Source organism: Cnephaeus nilssonii, assembly GCF_951640355.1.
Source record: "Cnephaeus nilssonii genome assembly, chromosome: 7".
NCBI classification, from domain to species: domain Eukaryota; kingdom Metazoa; phylum Chordata; class Mammalia; order Chiroptera; family Vespertilionidae; genus Cnephaeus; species Cnephaeus nilssonii.
In genome coordinates, this window is record NC_137078.1 from 37,757,675 (window position 1) to 37,779,179 (window position 21,505).

General features: G+C 38.2%; 1 protein-coding gene across 4 annotated transcripts in view; it reads left to right on the top strand.

Moving 5' to 3' along the window:
• The window catches only part of KYAT3 (kynurenine aminotransferase 3), a 65,372-nt gene extending 44,414 nt beyond the window's left edge, over positions 1-20,958 (top strand). For all 4 annotated transcript variants that reach the window (XM_079777104.1, XM_079777105.1, XM_079777106.1 and 1 more), the window contains 6 exons: positions 274-350; positions 1,952-2,041; positions 6,805-6,991; positions 12,003-12,079; positions 12,339-12,425; positions 20,725-20,958. In XM_079777104.1, the coding sequence (XP_079633230.1) occupies positions 274-350; positions 1,952-2,041; positions 6,805-6,991; positions 12,003-12,079; positions 12,339-12,425; positions 20,725-20,787 (581 nt within the window). In that variant the 3' untranslated portion in view covers positions 20,788-20,958. The remainder of the gene's footprint in view (positions 1-273; positions 351-1,951; positions 2,042-6,804; positions 6,992-12,002; positions 12,080-12,338; positions 12,426-20,724) is intronic.
• The last annotated feature ends 547 nt before the right edge of the window (positions 20,959-21,505 follow it).

Consider the following 21,505-nt stretch of genomic DNA (forward strand, 5'->3'; position numbering starts at 1 on the left):
CCTACTGGCACTTCTGCCACTCCTGCCCCTGGCAATAATTTTGCTACTTTAAATGATTCAATCTATTACATACTATTTTGCTGTGATATTATAATATTTTCAAGCATTGTAACATTTTCAACTGTGCTTGAGTTAAAGTTACATTGTCTTTAAAAAAGCTTATTGAAAGCCTATAACTATACTGACTGTGCTATGATACATTTATATTTTTAGATTATACCAAATATAGATTGATTGGAAAGCAATTATTTAACTTTTTTTTTTTCTGTTCAGCCACTTTTCCAGGTATGTGGGAGAGAACAATAACCATAGGAAGTGCTGGAAAGACTTTCAGTGTAACTGGCTGGAAGGTAAGATGAGGAATTTAATTGCTTAACAATAGGCATGTACTTTATATCTTGTAGATTTTTTGTGTTTTCTTTTTTTTTCTTTTTTTTTATTAAGGTATTATATGTATACATATCTTACCATTGCCACACCCCACTCCCATACATGCCCTCATCCCCCAGTGTTTTGCATCCATTGGTTATGCTTATATGCATGCATACAAGTCCTTCGGTTGATCTCTTATCTCCCCCACCTCTCCCTAACCTTCCCGCTGTAATTTGACAGTCTGTTTGATGCTTTACTGTCTCTGTATCTGTCTTTTTGTTCATCAGTTTATAATGTTCTTTATTATCCATAAACGAGTGAGATCATGTGGTATTTTTCTTTTATTGACTGGCTTATTTCACTTAGCATAATGTTCTCCAATTCCATCCAGGTTGCTGCAAGATTTTTTGTGTTTTAAATGCACATATATTTAGTTTACACATTTTTATACTTACTGATTATTTGCTTATAATTTACTCATTTAGCTTTCATATTGACCTTTGTTTTCTTTGGGACCTAATCATTTCTTTTTAAGTAAGAAAACATAGGTAATTTTTTATTTTATAAGTAACCAACTAATGACACAATTTTCTTTGGAAAGAGTGTTCAGATTACTGCCTATTCAAATAAAAGGATAAAAAATGCAAATAGCAATATTTTGGCACTTATATTATGTGCTGGATTCTTAATGCTTTACATGTACATATTTCTTTCATTCTCATAACCATGTTATGAGGTAGATATAATCTATTATCTCCATTTTAAAGACAATAAAACTAAAAGTACAGAGAAGTTAAGGGACTTGCCTAAGGTTGCACTGCTAATAAATTCAAGCCAGGGCTTGCAAGCTGACTTTCAAATGTATGCACTTAGCCACTGCACTCTGAAGCACAATTTATCCAGTCGAAACTTGATTATCTTCAAATCTCATGTCTCCTAAACATGGCTAAGAAGCCAGGGACTAGATACGGACGGGGTGGGGGGAAGGGAAGTATACATGGGCACGAAAGGCCAACACGAGGGATCCTTGTGATAATGAAGATGTTCTATATTTTGACTGTATCAATGGCAGTATCCTGATTGGCAAGATGTCACCATTGGGTAAAACTAGGTCAAGAGTACAAGGAATCTATATTATTTCTTACAACCGCATATTAATCTACAATTATCTCAAAATAAAAAAGTAATTAAAACAAAAAAAGATGCCTGCTGAACCAAATAATGGAAGAATCCCTTAGGCCCTCATTCATAGTTACTTTAATCTATATGTAGTTCAAACAAGCTTTGGTACAGTAGTTTAGACCTGCAGAATATCAGAAGTAGCAAACTAGAAGAGAAGAAGATAATAATGATTGCAGGGACTATTTACCTTCTGAGAGCAGAGTTTAGTGACTCCATTTGGAAACTTTTGCACAAAAAGAAGTGTTGAACTGATTCTAAAACTGAGCTACTTTCATAGTGTGAACATTTTTGAATTGAATATACTTAATAATTGCAGTAAGCTTATCTACTCTATTAGATTTGATACATACAATTAGATTCATTTTTTAAAATTTGCTTTTATCTGTTCCTTTTCCAGCTTGGCTGGTCCATTGGTCCTTATCATTTAATTAAACATTTACAGACAGTTCAACAAAACAGCCTCTATACCTGTGCAACTCCTTTACAGGTAGGTGTTATTGTAACTCGGGGTTGAGGCACGGTCTTTTAGTGAAGGTGTTATCTTTATGTTGTGTGTTTGAATGGCCTTAATTATTTCCTTCATGTCCTCTTTGAGCGGGGCTTCTGGTATAATTTGGGAATTTAGGAGCAGACACACAGTCATTGCTATTAAGAACAGTTTGTTGTTTTTTAGTACATCAAGCTTTAACTTTGAACGCTCCTTCTTTGCTGGTGGGATTACAGCACCACGCCAAACTATAGTTGCACATGCCCGATGTAGCAGCATCTCCCTTCTGGAAATTTACTCTATAACTATTCCTGTGCGCGTAAGAAGCTCTGTCTGTACACAGCCATTTATTGCAGAAGTTAAGGGATAGTCGTTATCCATCAACAGGCAGTTGGTTTTAAGTAGTAAACCATGATCTAGCCAAACATTTAAATATGCTATGACTGTATTCGTGTCCTATTTCTCTGTAACAAATTAACACAAACTTAGTGGCTTAAAACAACACAATTTTTTTTAACTTATAGTTCTAGGGGTCAGCCAAGGAAATGTTTCTTACAGGGCTGAACGCACAGGGTGGGCATTGCTGCGTTCCTCCTGGAGGCCCGAAGGAAGAGTCCGTTCCTTGTCTTTCCCAGCTTCCAGGGGCTGCTCGCATGCTTGGTGCGTGGTCGCATCACTCCAACCTCTGCTTTTGTCAACACATATCCTCCCGCCACCTTCCTTCCCTTTTAAGGACCCTTGTCATTGCGTTAGACCCAGATAATCCAAAATAATCTCTCCATCTCAAGACCCTTAATTCATATTTGCAAAGTTCATTTTTATATACAGGTTCTGGGTCTTAAGACATGGACAGCTTTGGGGGCCGTTATTCGGTCTAACATTGTGGCTGTTTAAAAATTTAAAGTAAAGTAAGGGAAATAGTGAGGAAGCTCTGTAATTACTGATATGGAGAAATTTCCAGAATATAATGTAAAGTAATAAAGCAAGATATATTTACACTACATCCTATATAATAAAGAGGTAATATGAAAATTGACCATCACTCCAACACACAAGATGGCCGCCCCCATGTGGACACAAGATGGCCGCCACAAGATGGCCCCCAGGGGAGGGCAGTTGGGAGGGACCAGGCCTGCAAGGGAGGGCAGTTGGGGGCGATCAGGCCTGCAGGGCAGGGCAGTTGGGGGTGATCAGGCCTACAGGGGAGTGCAGTTGGAGTGACTAGGCTGGCAGGGGAAGGCAGTTGGGGGCAATCGGGCCTGCAGGGGAGGGCAGTTGGGAGGGACCAGGCCTGCAAGGGAGGGCAGTTAGGGGCAATTAGGCCTGCAGGGGAGGGCAGTTGGGGGGGACCAGGCTTGCAAGGGAGGGAAGTTAAGGGTGACCGGGCTAGCAGGGGAGGGCAGTTGGGAGCAACCAGGCTGGCAAGGGAGGACAGTTAGGGGTGACCGGGCCAGCAGGAGAGGGCAGTTGGGGGTGACCAGGCCTGCAGGGGAGGACAGTTAGGGGCAACCAGGCTGGCAGGGGAAAGCAGTTAGGGGTGACCAGGCTGGCAGGGGAGGGCAGTTAGGAGCAATCAGGCCAGCAGGGGAGCAGTTAGACGTCGAGCAGGCTGGCTGGGGAGTGGCTAGGGGGTGATCAGGCTGGCAGGCAGAAGCAGTTAGGGGCAATCAGGCAGGCAGGCAGGCGAGCTGTTGGAAGCCAGCAGTCCTGAATTGTGAGAGGGATGTCCGACTGCCCATTTAGGGGGATCGGGCCTAAACGGGCAGTCGGAAATTTCTCGAGGGGTCCCAGATTGGAGAGGGTGCAGGCTGGGCTGAGGGACACACACACACACCCATGCATGAATTTCGTGCACTGGGCCTCTAGTTTTGTATAAGAAAGGGGAAAACTGTTCTCTTGCATGTTTGAAGGCTCTCTGGAAGGATCCATGATGAAACTAATAAAAGTGGCTGTTGTAGGTATGAAATTAATGGCTAGGGACATGGATAGGTGAAGGAATTTTTAATGTATATCTTTTTTCTATATTGTTTCTATTTTTTTAAATATTTATAAAACAGGGATCCACATACCATCATTCTGTGAATAATCAGAACACTGAAAAAAAATTTATTTTTCTGGAAGGCAGTTAAAAGGCCAAAGAGTAAAATATGTTGACTATGGTAAACTTACTTTTTTGCTTCCTGTCATAAATGCCTGCTGAATAAGAAAAAAATATATATTTTACAATTTCTTTCCAGTGACTCTAAAGTAAGACCATGATAAAGGCTAATTCTGTCATTTGCTTTTGTTATATAGTATTAAACTCATCCTCTGAAAATAAATCCATTCTCTTATTCAACAAATATTTATTGAGTATTAGAGATACAGCAGCTAAAAATTCCTGCTCTCATGGACCTTACAGTCTAATGGGGAGACACAGATAATAAATAAAAATTTTAATAATATAATATGTCAGATATTGATAGATGCAATGGAGAAAAATAAAGTAGTGAAAAGGGAAGATATAAAAGTGCTAAGGGGGAGAATATACAATGTTAAGTGATCTTTGAAAGCCTCACTGAGAAGGGGACATTTGAGCTACGAACTGAAGGAGGATAAGCAGTCACATGGTTACGCAGAGAAGAACCCTCCAAACTGAAAGAACAAGTGCAAAGGCCCTGGGGTCAGGAAGCCTGGTTGTCATGTTTATATCCTTAAAAAGCGTAGAGGCTGAAATAGGATGATTAAGGGGTAAGAGTAGGAGGAGATCAATCAGAGGTAGCTGGGAGCCAGATCAAGTAGGGGCATGTTTGTCTCTGTAAAGACTGAATGAGGTAGGAAGCCACTGAAGAGCTTAGAGCACATGAGTGACATGATCTAACTTGTGTTATCAGAGGGACTCTGGGTGCTTAGCTGAGTGGGAGAAGACTGTTGAAGTGATCGAGGAGAGAGACAGCAGTGGACTGAACCAATATGGGGACGATAGAAGTGGTGAAAAGGGATTGGGCTCTGAATATATTTTGAAGGTAGATGCCGATGGATCACACGTGGATTATGAGAGAGAGGAGTCCAGTATAATTTTAGTTAGGAGAGATGTTTATGTCTCCTGAGCTTTGAATTTTCTATGGCAATCTCTCATGCTATATGGGAATGAATAAGTTGCTAAGGAAAAGGAAGATTCAGCTAAGAATCCAGAACACCTTTTTCAGAACCATCTTATTCTCCATTCAGCGAAGTGGCCTGTTTTTTTCCCATGCCTTCAGACAAACATGTTTGGAAACTAGCCCAAGTTTCTAGCAGAACCACAGATTCCTAGGCTGAAGCAACCTATCCTTATTTATCCAAGTTTTGTTTGTTTGTTTTTCAGTACTGGGGAATGATTATTTTTTTTCCTGCTGAATTCTTTTGGCATGCAGTGTTCTCTGTGATTTAACCCTTCTCTGTCTCTCTATCATCTCTTGCCATGTTATCTATCTTGCTAACCCTCAATGACACTAGACTTCTCTCAGTTCTTCCAGAAGAACAAATCACATCCTGTAATCAATTGTTTCTGTCTCATCTCTCTCCTTGCCCTCATCAATACACACCAATTGGAAGCTTCATAAAGGCAAGGACCATGTTTATCTTGTTTATCATTATAGCCCCAGCATTCATCACAATTCCAATTTTAACATAGCTCAGATAATTTACTGAGTAATTCAATGTGTCCTTTAGTTCTTGATATCACTTGTGATTAATTTCCTTAAAATTTGGCCACTTTGCTCTGCCCTATCTCTTTTTTTTTTTTTTTTATTGATTTTCTACAGAGAGGAAAGGAGAGGGACAGAGAGCTAGAAACATCGATGTGAGAGAAACATCGACCAGCTGCCTCTTGCACACCCCCTACCGGGGATGTGCCCGCAACCAATGTACATGCCCTTGACCGGAATCGAACCTGGGACCTTTCAGTCCGCAGACCAACGCTCTATCCACTGAGCCAAACCGGTTTCGGCTGCCCTATCTCTTAACTATCCCAAGTTCTTGCTTAGTTGCTTAGATCTCCTGGTTGGCTCTGAGAACCAAAATTTCTGCGTTGTCCCAGTTCACACTTGCCCACCACGCTTTGGCCCTCCTGCGTGGATAGGTCCATGTTCTTTAAACATGCTCTGAGTCAGACATGTGTATCTGATCCTGACCTATTGCCTCTCAGACCCTGGCCTAACAGCATTGGCTTTTCTGTGGGCCCAATTTCTCCCCTGTGTCTGACTTTCCTGAAGAAGGATAGGGAAGCCACTCACATGCCCGAGAAACTTGTTTCTAACCCCTGTGGCCTTAGACCACTTTTGGGGGATACGCATGATTAGGACAGGAACTTGCACACCTCAGGAACAACACAGCGGATCAGTTTTCATTTCCACTCCGTCCTCCAAGGTAATAGGAAAGGCTGGCTAGTTCATCATTTCTCAGTCATCTTTTAGGCTTGGATCTAACAAGTCATTCTACAGCTCACCTCAATAGAAAATAACATGTCTTTTCATTTCCAAGTATGTCATCTTTACATAATATCTCTTTCAATTTGGAAATTTCATGGCTTATTCTCAATTCTTCACATTAGATTTAATCATTTACGTATAACTGATTCTTCCATTAATCTGTAGAGTTTAACATAGGTTCACAGGAATTCAGCTGTAATTTCCTGAATGACTTTTTGCCAATAATATTATTACTCAGTCTTTATTTATTAAACTCAGTAATAAATAACGTTACCATATTTTCTTTTCACATTTTTTAATCTTAACATACAGGAAGCTTTGGCTCAAGCTTTTTGGACTGACATGAAGCGCATGGATGACCCAGAGTGTTACTTTAATTCTTTGCCAAAGGAGTTGGAAGTAAAAAGAGATCGGATGGCACATTTACTTGAAAGTGTTGGCCTAAAACCTGTAGTTCCTGATGGAGGCTACTTCATCATTGCTGACGTGTCTTTGCTAGGTTTGTAAAGGTTTTCATAATTTCAAATATATAGAAACTTATGTGTGAAGTTATATCAGAATTACAGAGAAAAGATTGGTGTCGAAGCCATATCAGCATTTTATCTTTGAAAAAATGACTTTCATAATGTCAGTGTTTTCTACAGTCATCTGAACTTTTAGGTCCTTGACCTTACATGTGACTGTGTTTACATGATTATGGAGCCAGTTGTTGTAAGTATTCTCTTAAACATAGAATTTGCTGTCATCTGTTCTGTTGTGTAATAAAACACTGAAATCATATATGTAACCTGTGTTCCTTTGAGTAACATTTTAGTTTCCCTTTTTACTTGAGAAAAAATGAGATTTCTAAACTGTCGATGCCATCAGGATTATTTGCCACTTTAGAATATACTGAAATGAAGTAAAGAAGGAAAATAATATTAATTGAGGGTCTACTACATGCCTGGCACTTTCAAACATGCTTTTGTAGAAGCATTCAGCTCCATGTTTAAAGACACGAAGACTTAGAAAGTTTTAACTAACTTGTCTGAAGTCACACAGCTTAGATTCCCAATAATTCTGTCTCCAAAAGTGTTACCTGAAGCTATTGTAATTCTGATATGACATACAAATAGAAAGTTACAAGCATGATAACATTTTATGTATAACTAATTTTTCTTCAAAAAAACTATAATGTTAATACTAAATTTTATAAAGCATAATTTATTCAGACAAAAATTATAACCATTTTAAATAGTTTTAAATGTTTTAAGATTCTATTACAATGAAGCTATATGCCACTGAACTTGAAAACCTTTTGTATATACCAAATTTTATAAATTTTCCAGGCTCTTAAGCTCCTATACTCTGAGGTTTTGAGATCATTTTTCTTATATTTGGTCTAAATGTGCAACTCATTTCATGAAATGATAAAAAGAAATAGCACAGTTTTCATTAATTGTGTTTTCACTTTAAATTGGAAAGCCACAAAATATTCAACATGAATTAGTTTATTGAAAAGAAAGTAATTTATACTTTATCTGCTCTCCAAAAGAATTTGAACTAACTCAGATTAAAAGTATTTCATTTACTATCCAACCTAAGAGGTCAACAGGTCTGACTTTGAATTCTAGCTATGCCAAGTGCTGGCCATGGCAGTTGAGTATGTTATTACTGTAACTAAGCTTCAACTTCCTCATCCATAAAAAGGGAATAAAAGTGATGCCTTCCTCATAGGGTTATGGGAAGGAATATTTCCTAAGATTCTGCATAGAAAGCACTCAGACCAATGCCTGGCATAAAAGTTGATTTTATTATTGCTGAGTGATCTGGGTTTTGCAACTGTAAAAACAACCCTGGATTCATGAACAACTACTACCTGTTGTAACTTCCTCTGGCTGCTCACAGTGCACGTAGACATATTCTAGTGCCTGGTGCCTGAAAGGCATTGTAAGATGTTGGATATACTCAAACTTGTATTTCAATACTTGGAGCATTTGGACTCTAGAAGGAATGTGCTTTTACATTTATGCTTAACGTTGCTGGTTTTGCCTTAAACCCAGCAACAAATTCACTTGACCCATTTATATTAAGCCCTTTACATGAGCAGAGCACTGTGGCTTGCACTTATTCAAATCCAAATTAAGGTCTAAATCTGAAAGAAAGAAAATCGCCTTTTTAAAGAAAGAAAAAGTCTTTCATACAATAATGTATATGTTTGCTTATAATATAAAATAAAATCATTGGTACATAGGAGGGGGGAGAAGTAAATATTTCAGTCACCTAGGTTTACATAGGATTGTAATTAGCATTATTAACTCAAGAGTTTGAAGCAGCGAATGGAATTAGTTACATAACTATTGAATAAAATGAAGCCCAAAAACTTTTTAGATGAGTATAATTCTTTCCTAAAACCAAACTTTTTGAGATAGTAAATCCTAAAAAGAATTTATCACCTTGTGACATTAAACATCAAAAGGACAATGATGCAACTTTTGCTTGTATTATTGCATTAAGCTCTTAAACAGTTTCCCATTCTATCTTTAGTCAATCAGTCCTGCATAAAATACTAGTTTAAGTCTTAGATCTTGAACTAGTGTGGTTGTAATAAGAACAGAAAGGATTTTGGTTAGAAAACTTTTTGTAATGATGGAAAAAAAGAAAACTTTCTTTTTCATTGTCCTCCTTCACCTGTGGGGGGAAATGTAATGTCTCTAAGACTCTTCTACATATGGAGACAAGTTCCTTTTATTTTACTCGTTCATCTTTGCTCAGATTAATTTGAATGTAAAAATTCTTCCATGCCGAAACCGGTTTGGCTCAGTGGATAGAGTGTCGGCCTGAGGACTGAAGGGTCTCGGGTTCGATTCCAGTCAAGGGCATGTACATTGGTTGCGGGCACATTCCCGGTGGGGGGTGTGCAGGAGGAAGCTGGTCGATGTTTCTCTCTCATCGATGTTTCTAGCTCTCTATCCCTCTCCCTTCCCCTCTGTAAAAAATCAATAAAATATATTTTTTTAAAAAAATTCTTCCATGTACTAGAGGCAGTTCCACCATATACTAAAGACTAAAGCAAACAACAACACTCATTTGATGGTAGCTTGAAAATAAAAATAAACCATAAAGTACATGAACATAGTAATGGCTTCCCTTTACAATTCATAGCAATGCTAACTGGTTAATATTTTTGAGCATTTATGATATAGTAGGTATTATCCTAAGAGCTTTACAAATGTCATATTCTCACTAAAGTCCAATGAGATTGGTGCTATTATATCCTCATTTGATAGGTGAGAAAAATGAAATAGAGAATCAAGAAATTTACTGAAGTTAATCAACTAGAAAGCTGCCATACTAAGCAGCTTTCTAGACCAGTGACCTTCATCCTAGAACTAAAAATGGAAACATATGACTAGAAGATAAGACAACAAATAGAAGATTATTACAGTTGTTTTAGTGGGATAGTAAGGTCCAAAATTATGGAAGAGATAGTGGGAATACAAAAACCAATTTTGATTTTCATAGGTTACTTAAATAACCAATGCTATTATAATATGGTTCAAACTTGTACCTTTAGTAAATATTTTTAGTTTATTTGAGGAATTTTGACTTAAGTATTCAAAAGAAATAGATTCTAGCTTTCTTATAACTATCAAATATTTAGAATTATATTTATTGCCTTCTTTCCTTTTAAGCGCCACAGCAATGAATTCCTCTTTTCTAAGCTTTACTAGAATAAGTAGTACAGCTTGTATCAATTGCAGTTAGTTAATATCCTCCTTTACTTCTTTCTATTGCTATAGGTCATCACTCCTTTCTCTGGGTTACCTTTGAATACACTACTATTGTGTACTTGTCACATGGAGTTTTCACATAATTTACAATTAGACTCTAACTTTTCAAAGTGATCATTTTTGTTAGAGCCAAACATGAATTAACTACATATACATATATGTAATGTGAAATACTTGAAATAGTAATTTAATTTCCTCATCTATAAAGTGAAGATTATAGTTACCTCTTAGAATTGTAAGAAAAATAAATGAGAGAATTATATAACATGCTTAGCAAATAGTAAATGCTCAATAAGTGGTAGCATATATTATTAGCATTATTATATGGGATTGTTATGTTCTTGAAAGCACAGGGGAGATTAGAAATAAAAATAAGTAAGTAAAAACATATTAAGGTTTTTTTAAAAATATAGGTGAAACTTTCTTCAGTGTCAAGGTTTTTACACCATTAAGTGAAGAGACCCGGTAGTATTCAGTGGGGGGGTGGGGGGGGGGAAGGAAACTGTCTCAATCTGTTTTGAACAATAAATTATAAAATTTCAATGATTACAGTAATCATCAAAATAGCTTTCTGCCATTCAAAATGATCTAAGAGTACAAATCGATGAAATTGAAACAATATGAAATATGAATTGCTAAAGCTGAATGCCAGGGAAATATCTAGCCCAGACCTTAAAGCAAGATTGGAGCAAGAGATAAGAATAGGAATACATATTTTCCCCAAATTTAACATTTTTTTAAAAAGCATAATGTGTGGAAGAAAGAGATAAACAATAAAAGATATCACTTGGAAGATCTACACAGATACTTTCCCTTTACAAATAATCCTATATAATAAAAGGGTAATATGCAAATTGACCCTAACAGCGGAACGACCAGAACGACCGCTCGACCAGGTGCACTGACCACCTCTTAGTCCCTTTCCCCGGCCACAAGGCTCCCATCACCGAATGGCAAATGGGGAGCCGGGAGTGGGAGGTGGGGGACATGGGTGGCGCCAGGCCAAGGCCCCCACCCCAACGGTCACCCCACACACAGAGGGCAACCCGTGACGGGGTTGGGGCCGGCAAGCGGCGGGGAACAACTGACCTCTCAGTCCCTCTCTCTGGCTGGCAGGCTCCCATCGCCCAATGGCGAACAGGGAACCGGGGGTGGGTGGCAGGGCCGGCTGCGGCAGCCGGGGAAGATGGCCCGGATCGCAGACCAGGCGTAGGGACCGTCCCCGCGCATGAATTTCATGCGCCAGGCCTCTAGTGAGTAATATTAGTCTACTCATTCAACAAATACGCTTTTTACTGCTTATATGCAAGACACTAACCTAGGATTTGGGGAAAATGATGGATTGCAATATAGACACTTTACCTTTGCCAATGACTTTTTGCAGGTATAAGTGTTATGATGAATATAAATTTAGATGCCATTTCCTTAATAATGATCACAGACTCTTACGTTATTTCTAGGTGGAAAGGCAACACTTCTTTTCTTCCCCTTTCTACTCTCTTCCAGGGCTAAGGTGTGTATGCACAAATATGATCAATCAAATGCAATTTGAGTACTGCCTTAGAGTATCGGTAAAGCTAATCTGTGGCATCTCACTTTCCACCCCACCATGTGCAATATGAGACTTCAGCAGATTTTGTGAATATCTCATAAGAAAAATTTGAATTTAACAGACTTAATTTAAATACATATTATCTCAGGTGTAATACATAGGTTATCTAATTTTCATTGTTTTAGATGCAGACCTTTCTGATATGAAGAACAGCAATGAACCTTATGACTATAAATTTGTGAAATGGATGACTAAAAATAAGGTAAAAGTTATTGGCCTTTGCAATATTGTGCTGTATTGTATAGTTAATTTATGAAAGAAACCTGCTGACATGCTTTGAACAATGTTAACTATAGTTTTGTTACATGATACTCCACCAGTGCCTATTTGGAGGATTTTTTAATCTTTTATTCCCCTGAAATTGTTGTGAATACTTGGAAGTATCAATTTTTTCTAATGTTTAGGGTTAATATGTGAAATGTAAGTAGTTTTCTTATTTTACCTTCCTGTTTATTTTTTAGAAACTCTCAGCCATCCCAGTTTCAGCATTCTGTAACAAAGAGACCAAATTACAGTTTGAGAAGTTTGTGCGATTTTGTTTTATTAAAGTAAGTTTTCTGTTCTACTAAAAAAAACATACTTATAATGTCTTTCCTTTTATATATAAATCACCATTTTTTCTCTTTCTAGACATGATGTGCTTATAAAGCAATTTTTAAATTTTGTCGAGTTGCCATGAAATTAATTGCATACCAGAATAAGTATTGAGTTTAAACATAATCAGACTTCTTACCATATAACATTACAATGGCTAGCATGCAATCAAAACTTACTAGACATGTGAAGACTCAAAAAATGATGACCCTTAATAAAGGAAATAAAGCAGTCAATAGAAATATATCTCAAGGTGACCCAGATAGAGAAATTAGTAGACAAGGACTTTAAAGCATGTATTATAAGTAAGCAGATTTTACAAGTATGCAAAGGAAAATATGGTCATAATGAGTGGACAGATTAAAATAATTAATCAAGTGGAAATTCAAGAACTGAAGGGTGATATCTGATAAGAGAATATATATGGCATTAAACATAAAACATTGAGGATGACAGAAAAAAAAGAGTCTACTTGAATACAGATCCATAGGAATTATTCAATCTGAAGAACAGAGAAGAAAATTACTTTTGAAAAAAATGAACAGAGCCTCACATTTGTGAGGCAATATCAAGTGACAATTTACATGCAATTGGAGTACCAAAAAAAAGAAGAGAAAATGTAACAGAAAAAAATCTCTTAAGAAATAATGGCCAAAATGTTTCCAGATTTGGTATAAAGCAACCTATAGATCTAAAAGTTAATGCCCTAGCAGGTTTGGCTCAGTGGATAGAGCATCGGCCTGCAGACTGAAGGGTCCCAGGTTCGATTCCAGCCAAGGGCACATGGCCGGGTTGTAGGCTCAATCCCAGCAGGGGGCGTGCAGGAGGCAGCTGATCAGTGATTCTCTCTCATCATTGATGTTTCTATCTCTCTCTCCCTCTCCCTTCCTCTCTGAAATCAATAAAGAAATATATTTTTAAAAAATAAAAGTTCAGTGAATCACACAGGATATACCAAAAAAAAACACAACAACCCCACGCCTAGACACACCATGATCAAACTGCTAAAAACCAAAGGTAATGATAAGATTTTGAAAGCAGCCAGAGAAAAACTAAACTTCACAGGCACAGGAGTAGATATGAGTGTTAGCTAACTACTTATTAGAAACAATGAAGACCAGGTTACAATGAAATGACATCTTCAAAATGCTGACATAAAAAAAATAGATCAGCTTAGAATTCTATATCTAGGAAAATATCCATTAAAACTGAAAATTATATATACATCACTGATAAATGAAAGCTGAAAAAATTTATCATCAGATCTGTGGAAAAAAATCTGAATTTATTATTGCTATTTTTAAGATGTGATTGCTACTGAAAACAGTCATACTGGTATTAAGGCACTCTCTACACCAACACATCCATCTGTAAACCTAGTCAGATTGATATAAACATTGTTTTCAACTTTTAGAGGCAACCTATAGACTATGGAAGACTCCCCATAGTAGAATATGAATGTTAACAACCTAACAATATCAACATTTAATTGACTAAAGTGTGGAGAAAGAGCAAGACCATTAATACTCTCATCTTACAATGGATCTAGAAATCTCTAGAGCACTGGTTGCCAACCTATTTTTGGCCATGCCACACCTAAGCATCTCTAAAATTCTGATGCCCCCCTGTGACATATAATTCTTATTATTCAAAAATAAACTCCACATGGAGGAAGCTTAAAAGGCCATTAACTATTGGCCAATAGCAAATAAAGTTTCAAAACATATAATAAAGAACTGAAATGCATAAATATGACACAATATATATTTATATACTGTATATGAGGCCCCTAGAGCCATAAGAAATGCAAAAAATTCACTGTTAATAACTCATTCTCGAATTGCCCCCCTTAAAAATCAAATTGCCCCCCTTTGGGGCATGTGCCCCAGATTGGGGACCACTGCTCTAGATGTATATTATTTGAATATAAATAGAACTAACAGAGGGAAAAAATAACATTAGACTTCTAGTTTTAAAATGGTAAATAACATTAGACTTCCAGTTTTAAAATCATTCTCTCCATGAACATTATTTTAAAAATAAAATAACAACTAGGAGCCTGGATGGAGTGGCTCAGTCGGTAGAGCATCATATCCCATGTACCAAAAGATTGCCAGTTTGATTCCCAGGCAGGGCACATACCTGGGTTGAGGGTTTAGTCCCCAGTCTGGGAGTGTATGATGGAAAGCAACCAATGTTTCTCTCTCTCTCTCTTCAGTCTCTCTCTCTCTCTCTCTCTCTCTCTCTCTCTCTATCTCTCTCTCTCTCTCAGATTTAAAAATAACAACAACAATTAATAGAATGCAAAACAAATTCCCCAGTAAATGATAAAGAGTTGCTAAAAACAGTGAAGGTAATGGTATAGAGAAGACACCTAGAAAGGCTCCTGCTTCTACATCTTCAAGTTACAGACATCAGGTAGCATCCTCATTATTCAGAACAATAGGCACAGTAAGTGCACTGGCAGTGAGAGCTTCTCCAGACCCAGGTGGCATCAGGGAAGAGGCAGGGCAGAACATAGTCATGTCATCTAGAACCTGTGTGAGGCAGGGTGAAGAAAAGATTCTGATTGGGCTATAGATTTACTCATTCACCCCGTTCACTTTGCAAAAGTATGCTGAGGCATTGTGGAGGAGATATATTAAATTAGAGGTAGCCAATTAGTTAGGAAGAAGTAAAATCTAAAAGAACTCTACATCAGTCATATTAAAATTTACTGTGAGCCTGGGAGAATTTCTGCTGTCTCCTAGTGCTGTCCTGGCTCCTCCCTTCTCCAGATCTGCAAATACATCTTCCAATCCAGACAAAGCCAGCAGGCAGCATGCTCATTACTCAGAACACTAGGACCAGTAAGTGTGATGGCATTGGGAACTTACAAACAGAACTCGATCAAAAGTGAGAAAAAAAAAAAAAAAGGAACCAGCTATAAAGCTATAAAAAGATACTATAAGGGGGAAAAAGAGAAAGATACAAGTTAAAAACAAGTATCAGACAAAATATTCACAGAAAAAATGTTGCCATACAGCAAATAAAAACCGTAGCATTTCAAATTCAAACGCTATAAAACAAGATGAAAGCAGAGACTAAGTTCAGGGAAGATAGCATAAGATAATGTAAAAAAATGAAATGGTAACTGTCAGAGCTCAGATAAGAAATTTAAAGGGAAAAAAAATAAAGCTATTGGTAATTGTACTGATAATACAAACAGCACAGAAAACACTAAATACATCTGTAAGCACATTAAGGATTGAGAAGACTGAGCAAAAAGAAGTAGAAAAGAACAAAGAATTTAAAAATATTAGAAAAATTATAGACAAATAAAATATCTAGTCACTGGAGGGGGAAAAGCAGAACAAATGGAACCAGGAAAGAATTTTATAGCTTTATTTTGATAATACTTTCATTTCAAAAAGCAAACAATCTAAAATTGAAAAGGAATACCTTATCTCAGGAAAGGTTATCACAGAATGATTAACACTGAGCTATACCTTGTTTAAGACATTGGACTTTAAAGATAAAGAAATGATTCTTTGACATCTAGACGAAAAGCTCAAGGCCTGGGGGCAGGATATGAGGATCAGTGTGGATTCACCTCCTTTACATCAACATTCTATATTGGAAGATAGCGGAGCAATACTGAGAAGTCCCTAGGGAAAGTCAACCTCTTGGAAAAACTAAAAATAAAAGTATGGCAAAACATGCCAAGAAAATGGAAATAAAAATAAGTAAATAAATAAAAATAAAATAAAAATTAATTAATTAATTTAAAATATTTTTAAAATTTAAATCCAATAAATAAATAAATAAACAAGCAAACATTGAATTTAGGTCAAGATAAGCCAAAAAGCAGCACTTTATAATGATTATGGGTAAAATCCTCAGTAGCTGTCAAGTATATGAAAGAATGCACCACCTTACTCTAAGTAAGAGAAATGAAAATTAAAACTGCAATGAAATTTTATTTATTAGCTTAAGAACATCCAAAACAACTAAAAAGATCCATAAGACACTTTCATAGATAGATTGAGGGTGGGAGTGTAATGTGTACTCTTTGACTTGTTTCTGTATTTGTATGTTAATTTGAATGTTTTTTCTTTTGGATGTCTGCCTTTGCATTTGTATTTTGAAAATTCTCTTTACTGAGATCAGATATCCATACTAGAATGAACCTAGAGGGTATTACACTAAGTGAAACAAGTCAGTCAGAGAAAGAAATATAAATACTATATGATTTCATTTATTTATGGAAGCTGAAGAACAATATAAATAAACAAAGCAGAAACAGATTCATCAATACTGAGAACAGATTAGTGGTTGCCAGAGGGAAGTGTGGTTGGGGGACTGGATGAAAAAGATGAAGGGGGAGACAACCAAGATGGCGGCATAGGTAAACACCTGTACTTGCTGCCTCTCACAACCACATCAAAACTACAACTAAAAGACAAAACAAATATCATCCAGAACCATGGAAAAGCTGGCTGAGTGGAAATTCTACAACTAGAAGGAAAGAAAAAAGCACATTGAGACTGGTAGGAGGTGCGGAGGTGCACGCGAAACGAGCGGGCAACTGGGTGTGCTATTGTTTTTTTCAATCGGGAGGGAGATACAAGCTCCCGATTGCTCTGAACTCCAGTTCCGGGAGAGACTCTGGGGACCCAGATTCATACAGGGAGAAACTGGACTGTCTGGCATCAGGCCGGAACGCAAGGGCAGCTTTCTCTCAGAGGTGCTCGCAGCGATAGTTGGTCCTGCACGGGTCCGCAGTGCCCTGGCCAGCGGGGTCTTCTAACGAGGGTACCGAGGCGGCGCACCTAAGAGAATGAAAGACAGACAAGGGATGCAGAAGAATGGAGGCAAGACAAAAGGGTTTCTGATCAAGCCTCCAATTTTATTTTTTACAGCGTTCCTTATATGTGGTTCCTAGTAGGGGTGGGGGCTGGACGGGCTATGTGGGCTTATGTGATTGGCTAAGGTATATCAGGTAAAGGTGGTGACTATAGATAGGGTATGTGGCGGTTGAAGGGCGGCTACAGAAGGAATGCTTTGTCTTCAGGCAAGAGGAAGTGGGCCTGCAGTTGGGACCTAGTTTCCGTGAGTTTCTGTTTCAGTAACTTACTGAAGTAAGATCAGAGTTAATCCTTTGACCAACTCTTGGCTCCTGACACCGCAGGACACAGAGACCCGGGGACCTCTTCAGTGCAGGGCTGACTGGCAGCCATTGCTGTTTGCTCCACCCTGGTGATTCCCTGAGACCCCTCCCCACCCAATTTACAACCCTACCCAAGCTGTACACAGCGGCTTTTGCATATGAATGGTCTGTCCTTTTGCAGCCTAAAACTTAACAAACTGCAGCTGGGTCAGAGAACTCCAAAACTTCCAAAAGAAGGCCCAAGGCCCAGCAGCAGCAGCTTGCCTTGCTTCGCAGCTGGGCCTCATCTGGGCATTTCCAAACCCCAAACAAAAAGGAGGAATCTGCAGATCTCTCTGTAGCTCCTGCTGGGTGGCCTCAGGCAGTGGCTGACTTTGCACCTCCTTGGAGATCCAAGAGCCAGTGTACCCAGTGATCAGTGTGAGACCATACAAGATTATAATCTTCACATCCATAAGCGACACACTCAAGGGCAGACTCAGTGAGCACCAAAGCCCTACTGAAGCAAGTCCTGCCCCATAAGGGTGTCTTCAGCACAGAAGTTCTTCCACTATAGACACAGCTGGTCCTCACAGCCAATTGGCCTGGAGGTCAATTCCTCCCAGTGACACCAGCAGCAATCAAGGCTTAACTACAACAAGATTGTGCACACAGCCCACAAAGGGGTGCACCAAGAGTGTCCACCTCAGGTAACTGGGGAGGCTGACGCACTGGGCCCTATAGGACACCTGGCACACAAGGCCACTCTATCAACACAGGGAAGCAGCCAAAATGCAGAGACAAAGAAACAGGTCACAAATGAAAGAAATGGAGGAAAGCAAATGACTGGATATAGAGTTCAAAACCACGGTTATAAGGTTACTCAAGAATCTTCTGGAAACCTCCAAGAAATTTAGTGAGACCCTCGAGGATATGAAAAAGAACCAATAAGAAATTAAGCATACACTGACTGAAATAAAGAATAATATACAGAGATCCAACAGCAGATTAGAGGATCCCAAGAATCAAGTCAAAAATTTGAAATACAAAGAAGCAAAAAACACCCAACCAGAAAAGCAAAAAGAAAAGAGAATCCAAAAATATGAAGATGGTGTAAGGAGCCTCTTAGACAACTTCAAGCATACCAACATCTGAATTATTGGGGTGCCAGAAGAGAGAGAGCAAGATATTGAAAACCTATTTGAAGAAATAATGACAGAAAACTTCCCCTACCTGGTGAAAGAAATATACTTAAAGTCCAGGAAGTGCAGAGAACCCCAAACAAAAGGAATCCAAAGAGGACCACACCAAGACACATCATAATTAAAATGCCAAGAGCAAAAGCCAAAGAGAGAATCTTAAAAGCAGCAAGAGAAAAACAGTTAGATACCTACAAGGGAGCACCCATACGATTGTCAGCTGATTTCTCAACAGAAACTATGCAGGCCAGACGGGAGTGGTAAGAAATATTCAAAGTGATGAATAGCAAGAACCTACAACCAAGACTACTCTACCCAGCAAAGCTATCATTCAGGATTGAAGGTCAGATAAAGAGCTTCACAGATAAGAACAAGCTAAAGGAGTTCATCACCACCAAACCAGTATTATATGAAATGCTGAAGGGTGTTCTTTAAGAAGAGGAAGAAGAAGCAGAAGCAGAAGCAGAAGCAGAAGCAGAAGCAGAAGCAGAAGAAGAAGAAGAAGAAGAAGAAGAAGAAGAAGAAGAAGAAGAAGAAGAAGAAGAAAAAGAAGAAGAAAAAGGTAAAGATAAAAATTATGAACAAAGTGACAACAAATATCTATCAACAAGTGAATCTAAAAATCAAGTGAATAAAAAATCTTATGAACAGAATAAACTGGTGAATATAATAGAATCAAAGGCATAGAAAGGGAGTGGACTGACAATTCTAGGGGGGAAGGGGGTGTGGGTTGCAGGAAGAGACTGGACAAAAATCTTACACCTATGGATGAGGACCAGGAGGGTGGGGGGTAAGGGCATGGGGTGGGGTGGGAACTGGGTGGAGGGGAGCTATGGGGGGAAAAAAGAGGAACAACTGTAATAATCTGAACAATAAAGACTTATTTTTTAAAAAATGAAGGTACTAAGAAGTTCAGATTGGTAGTTACAAAATAGTCATGGGGATGTGAAGTACAGCATAGAGAATGCAATCAATAATATTGTAATAACTATATATGATGCCAGGTGAGTACTGGAAATATTGGAGGGAATATTTTTTAAAGTATATGATAGTCCAACCACTGTGCTGTACACCCAAAATTTATTTTAAAAAATATTGAATGTAAACTGTAATTGGAAAATTTCTTTAATTTTTTTAATCTAAAAAAATGTTGTGGATCTCTTTGGTGTCAGTATAGCAGCAATAAAGTGCCCAGAATCGGCAGCCAGCATACTAAAACAGTACGAGGTAGTGATTGGCATCACGCTTTTCTAGTTTCTCTACTATTGAATTCTTGTGAGGTTCATTCCTCTTTCTAGCCAGAGAGCTATGGGACATAGCATTATAATAATTGGTGTTTATGATTTGCTACTGGGCTTCTTGAAGAGCTTGGGGCCCGTGTCTTCAGCCACCAAAGTGAGGGAAGACACTATAGACATCATTTTCCAGACTTTGTTCATGCTTCTGCTGGGGTTATGTCTTAAAATAGGTAAGGCCAGTGACTTGATTTGCTGGAAAGGTGTGTTCCCTAGTGAATGCTTTGGGGCTCTGTCATTGCTGTGGAGGCTATGGACAGGCTGGAGCTCAACTGGACCCGTTCAAGTTACCAGGAGTTGAGGAGCACTTGGTTCCTGAATCACTGCATAACTCTTCCTGATAAACTGACTTTGGGCCCTCGCTGGTTTGGCTCAGTGGATAGAGCATTGGCCCTCAGACTGCAGGCTCGATCCCCTTGCGGGTGCAGGAGGCAGCCAATCAATGATTCTCTCTCATCATTGATGTTTCAATCTCTCTCTCTCTCTCTCTCTCTCTGTCCCTTCCTCTCTGAAATCAATAAAAAAAAAATTTAATTTTAAAAAATAACTTTGGTGCATTTTTATATTTAAATATTCACTTCATCTTGAATTTATTTTGATATGTAATGACAATTATTTCATTTATTTACAGAAAGACAGTACACTAGATGCTGCTGAAGAAATCATCAAGGCATGGAGTAGACAGAAGTCTTGATAACTGCAAACTGCTTTACTATTTCTATTAGATGACCTAGAATCGTTATTAGTACTGCCACTCACTGGATATTGCAAAAAAACAAATATTTCAATACAAATAAAATTTAAAGAAATATTTTCATTGTTTTTTTCCAAGCAAGTTGAAATGTATTAAACACCTTCCACTAGCCTTTTATGAGAATCAATATAGCATTGTGGGTAAGAAATGTGAAATGCTGGTTTATGCTTAACCTCTGTGTGCTTCAGTTTCCTTATAAAGGGGAATAAAAATAGCACCTATGTTATATGAAGCATATGAGTTGTGTGTAAAGATTAAATGCACTGAAGTATGTAGAGCCCAGCAAACAAATATTCAACCCTTTTTATCCAATTTTACTTCTTCACCACCATGTAAAAACTTTTAACCAGTTACACCCTCCTCAACTTCATATTTTTGCTTTATCTACCCACCGGTAGTTCCTTCTCCTTCGCTGACTTTGAACTGTGCTCACAGTTTTGTCTCTATCTCAAGTACAGCCATAATCTGAGATAGCTTCAAGGTCCACGTGGATTAGCTAGGCTTTTGGTACTTTGGCCTTCTCATCTCTGGTGATGTTCACCTCCACTTCAGCCACCCACTCCCTTTGCCACACCCTGAACCTTTTATCACTCCAGGCTGTTACACCTTTGAAATAATAAATTAGTTATCACATTGTAACCACCTATCCTTACAATAT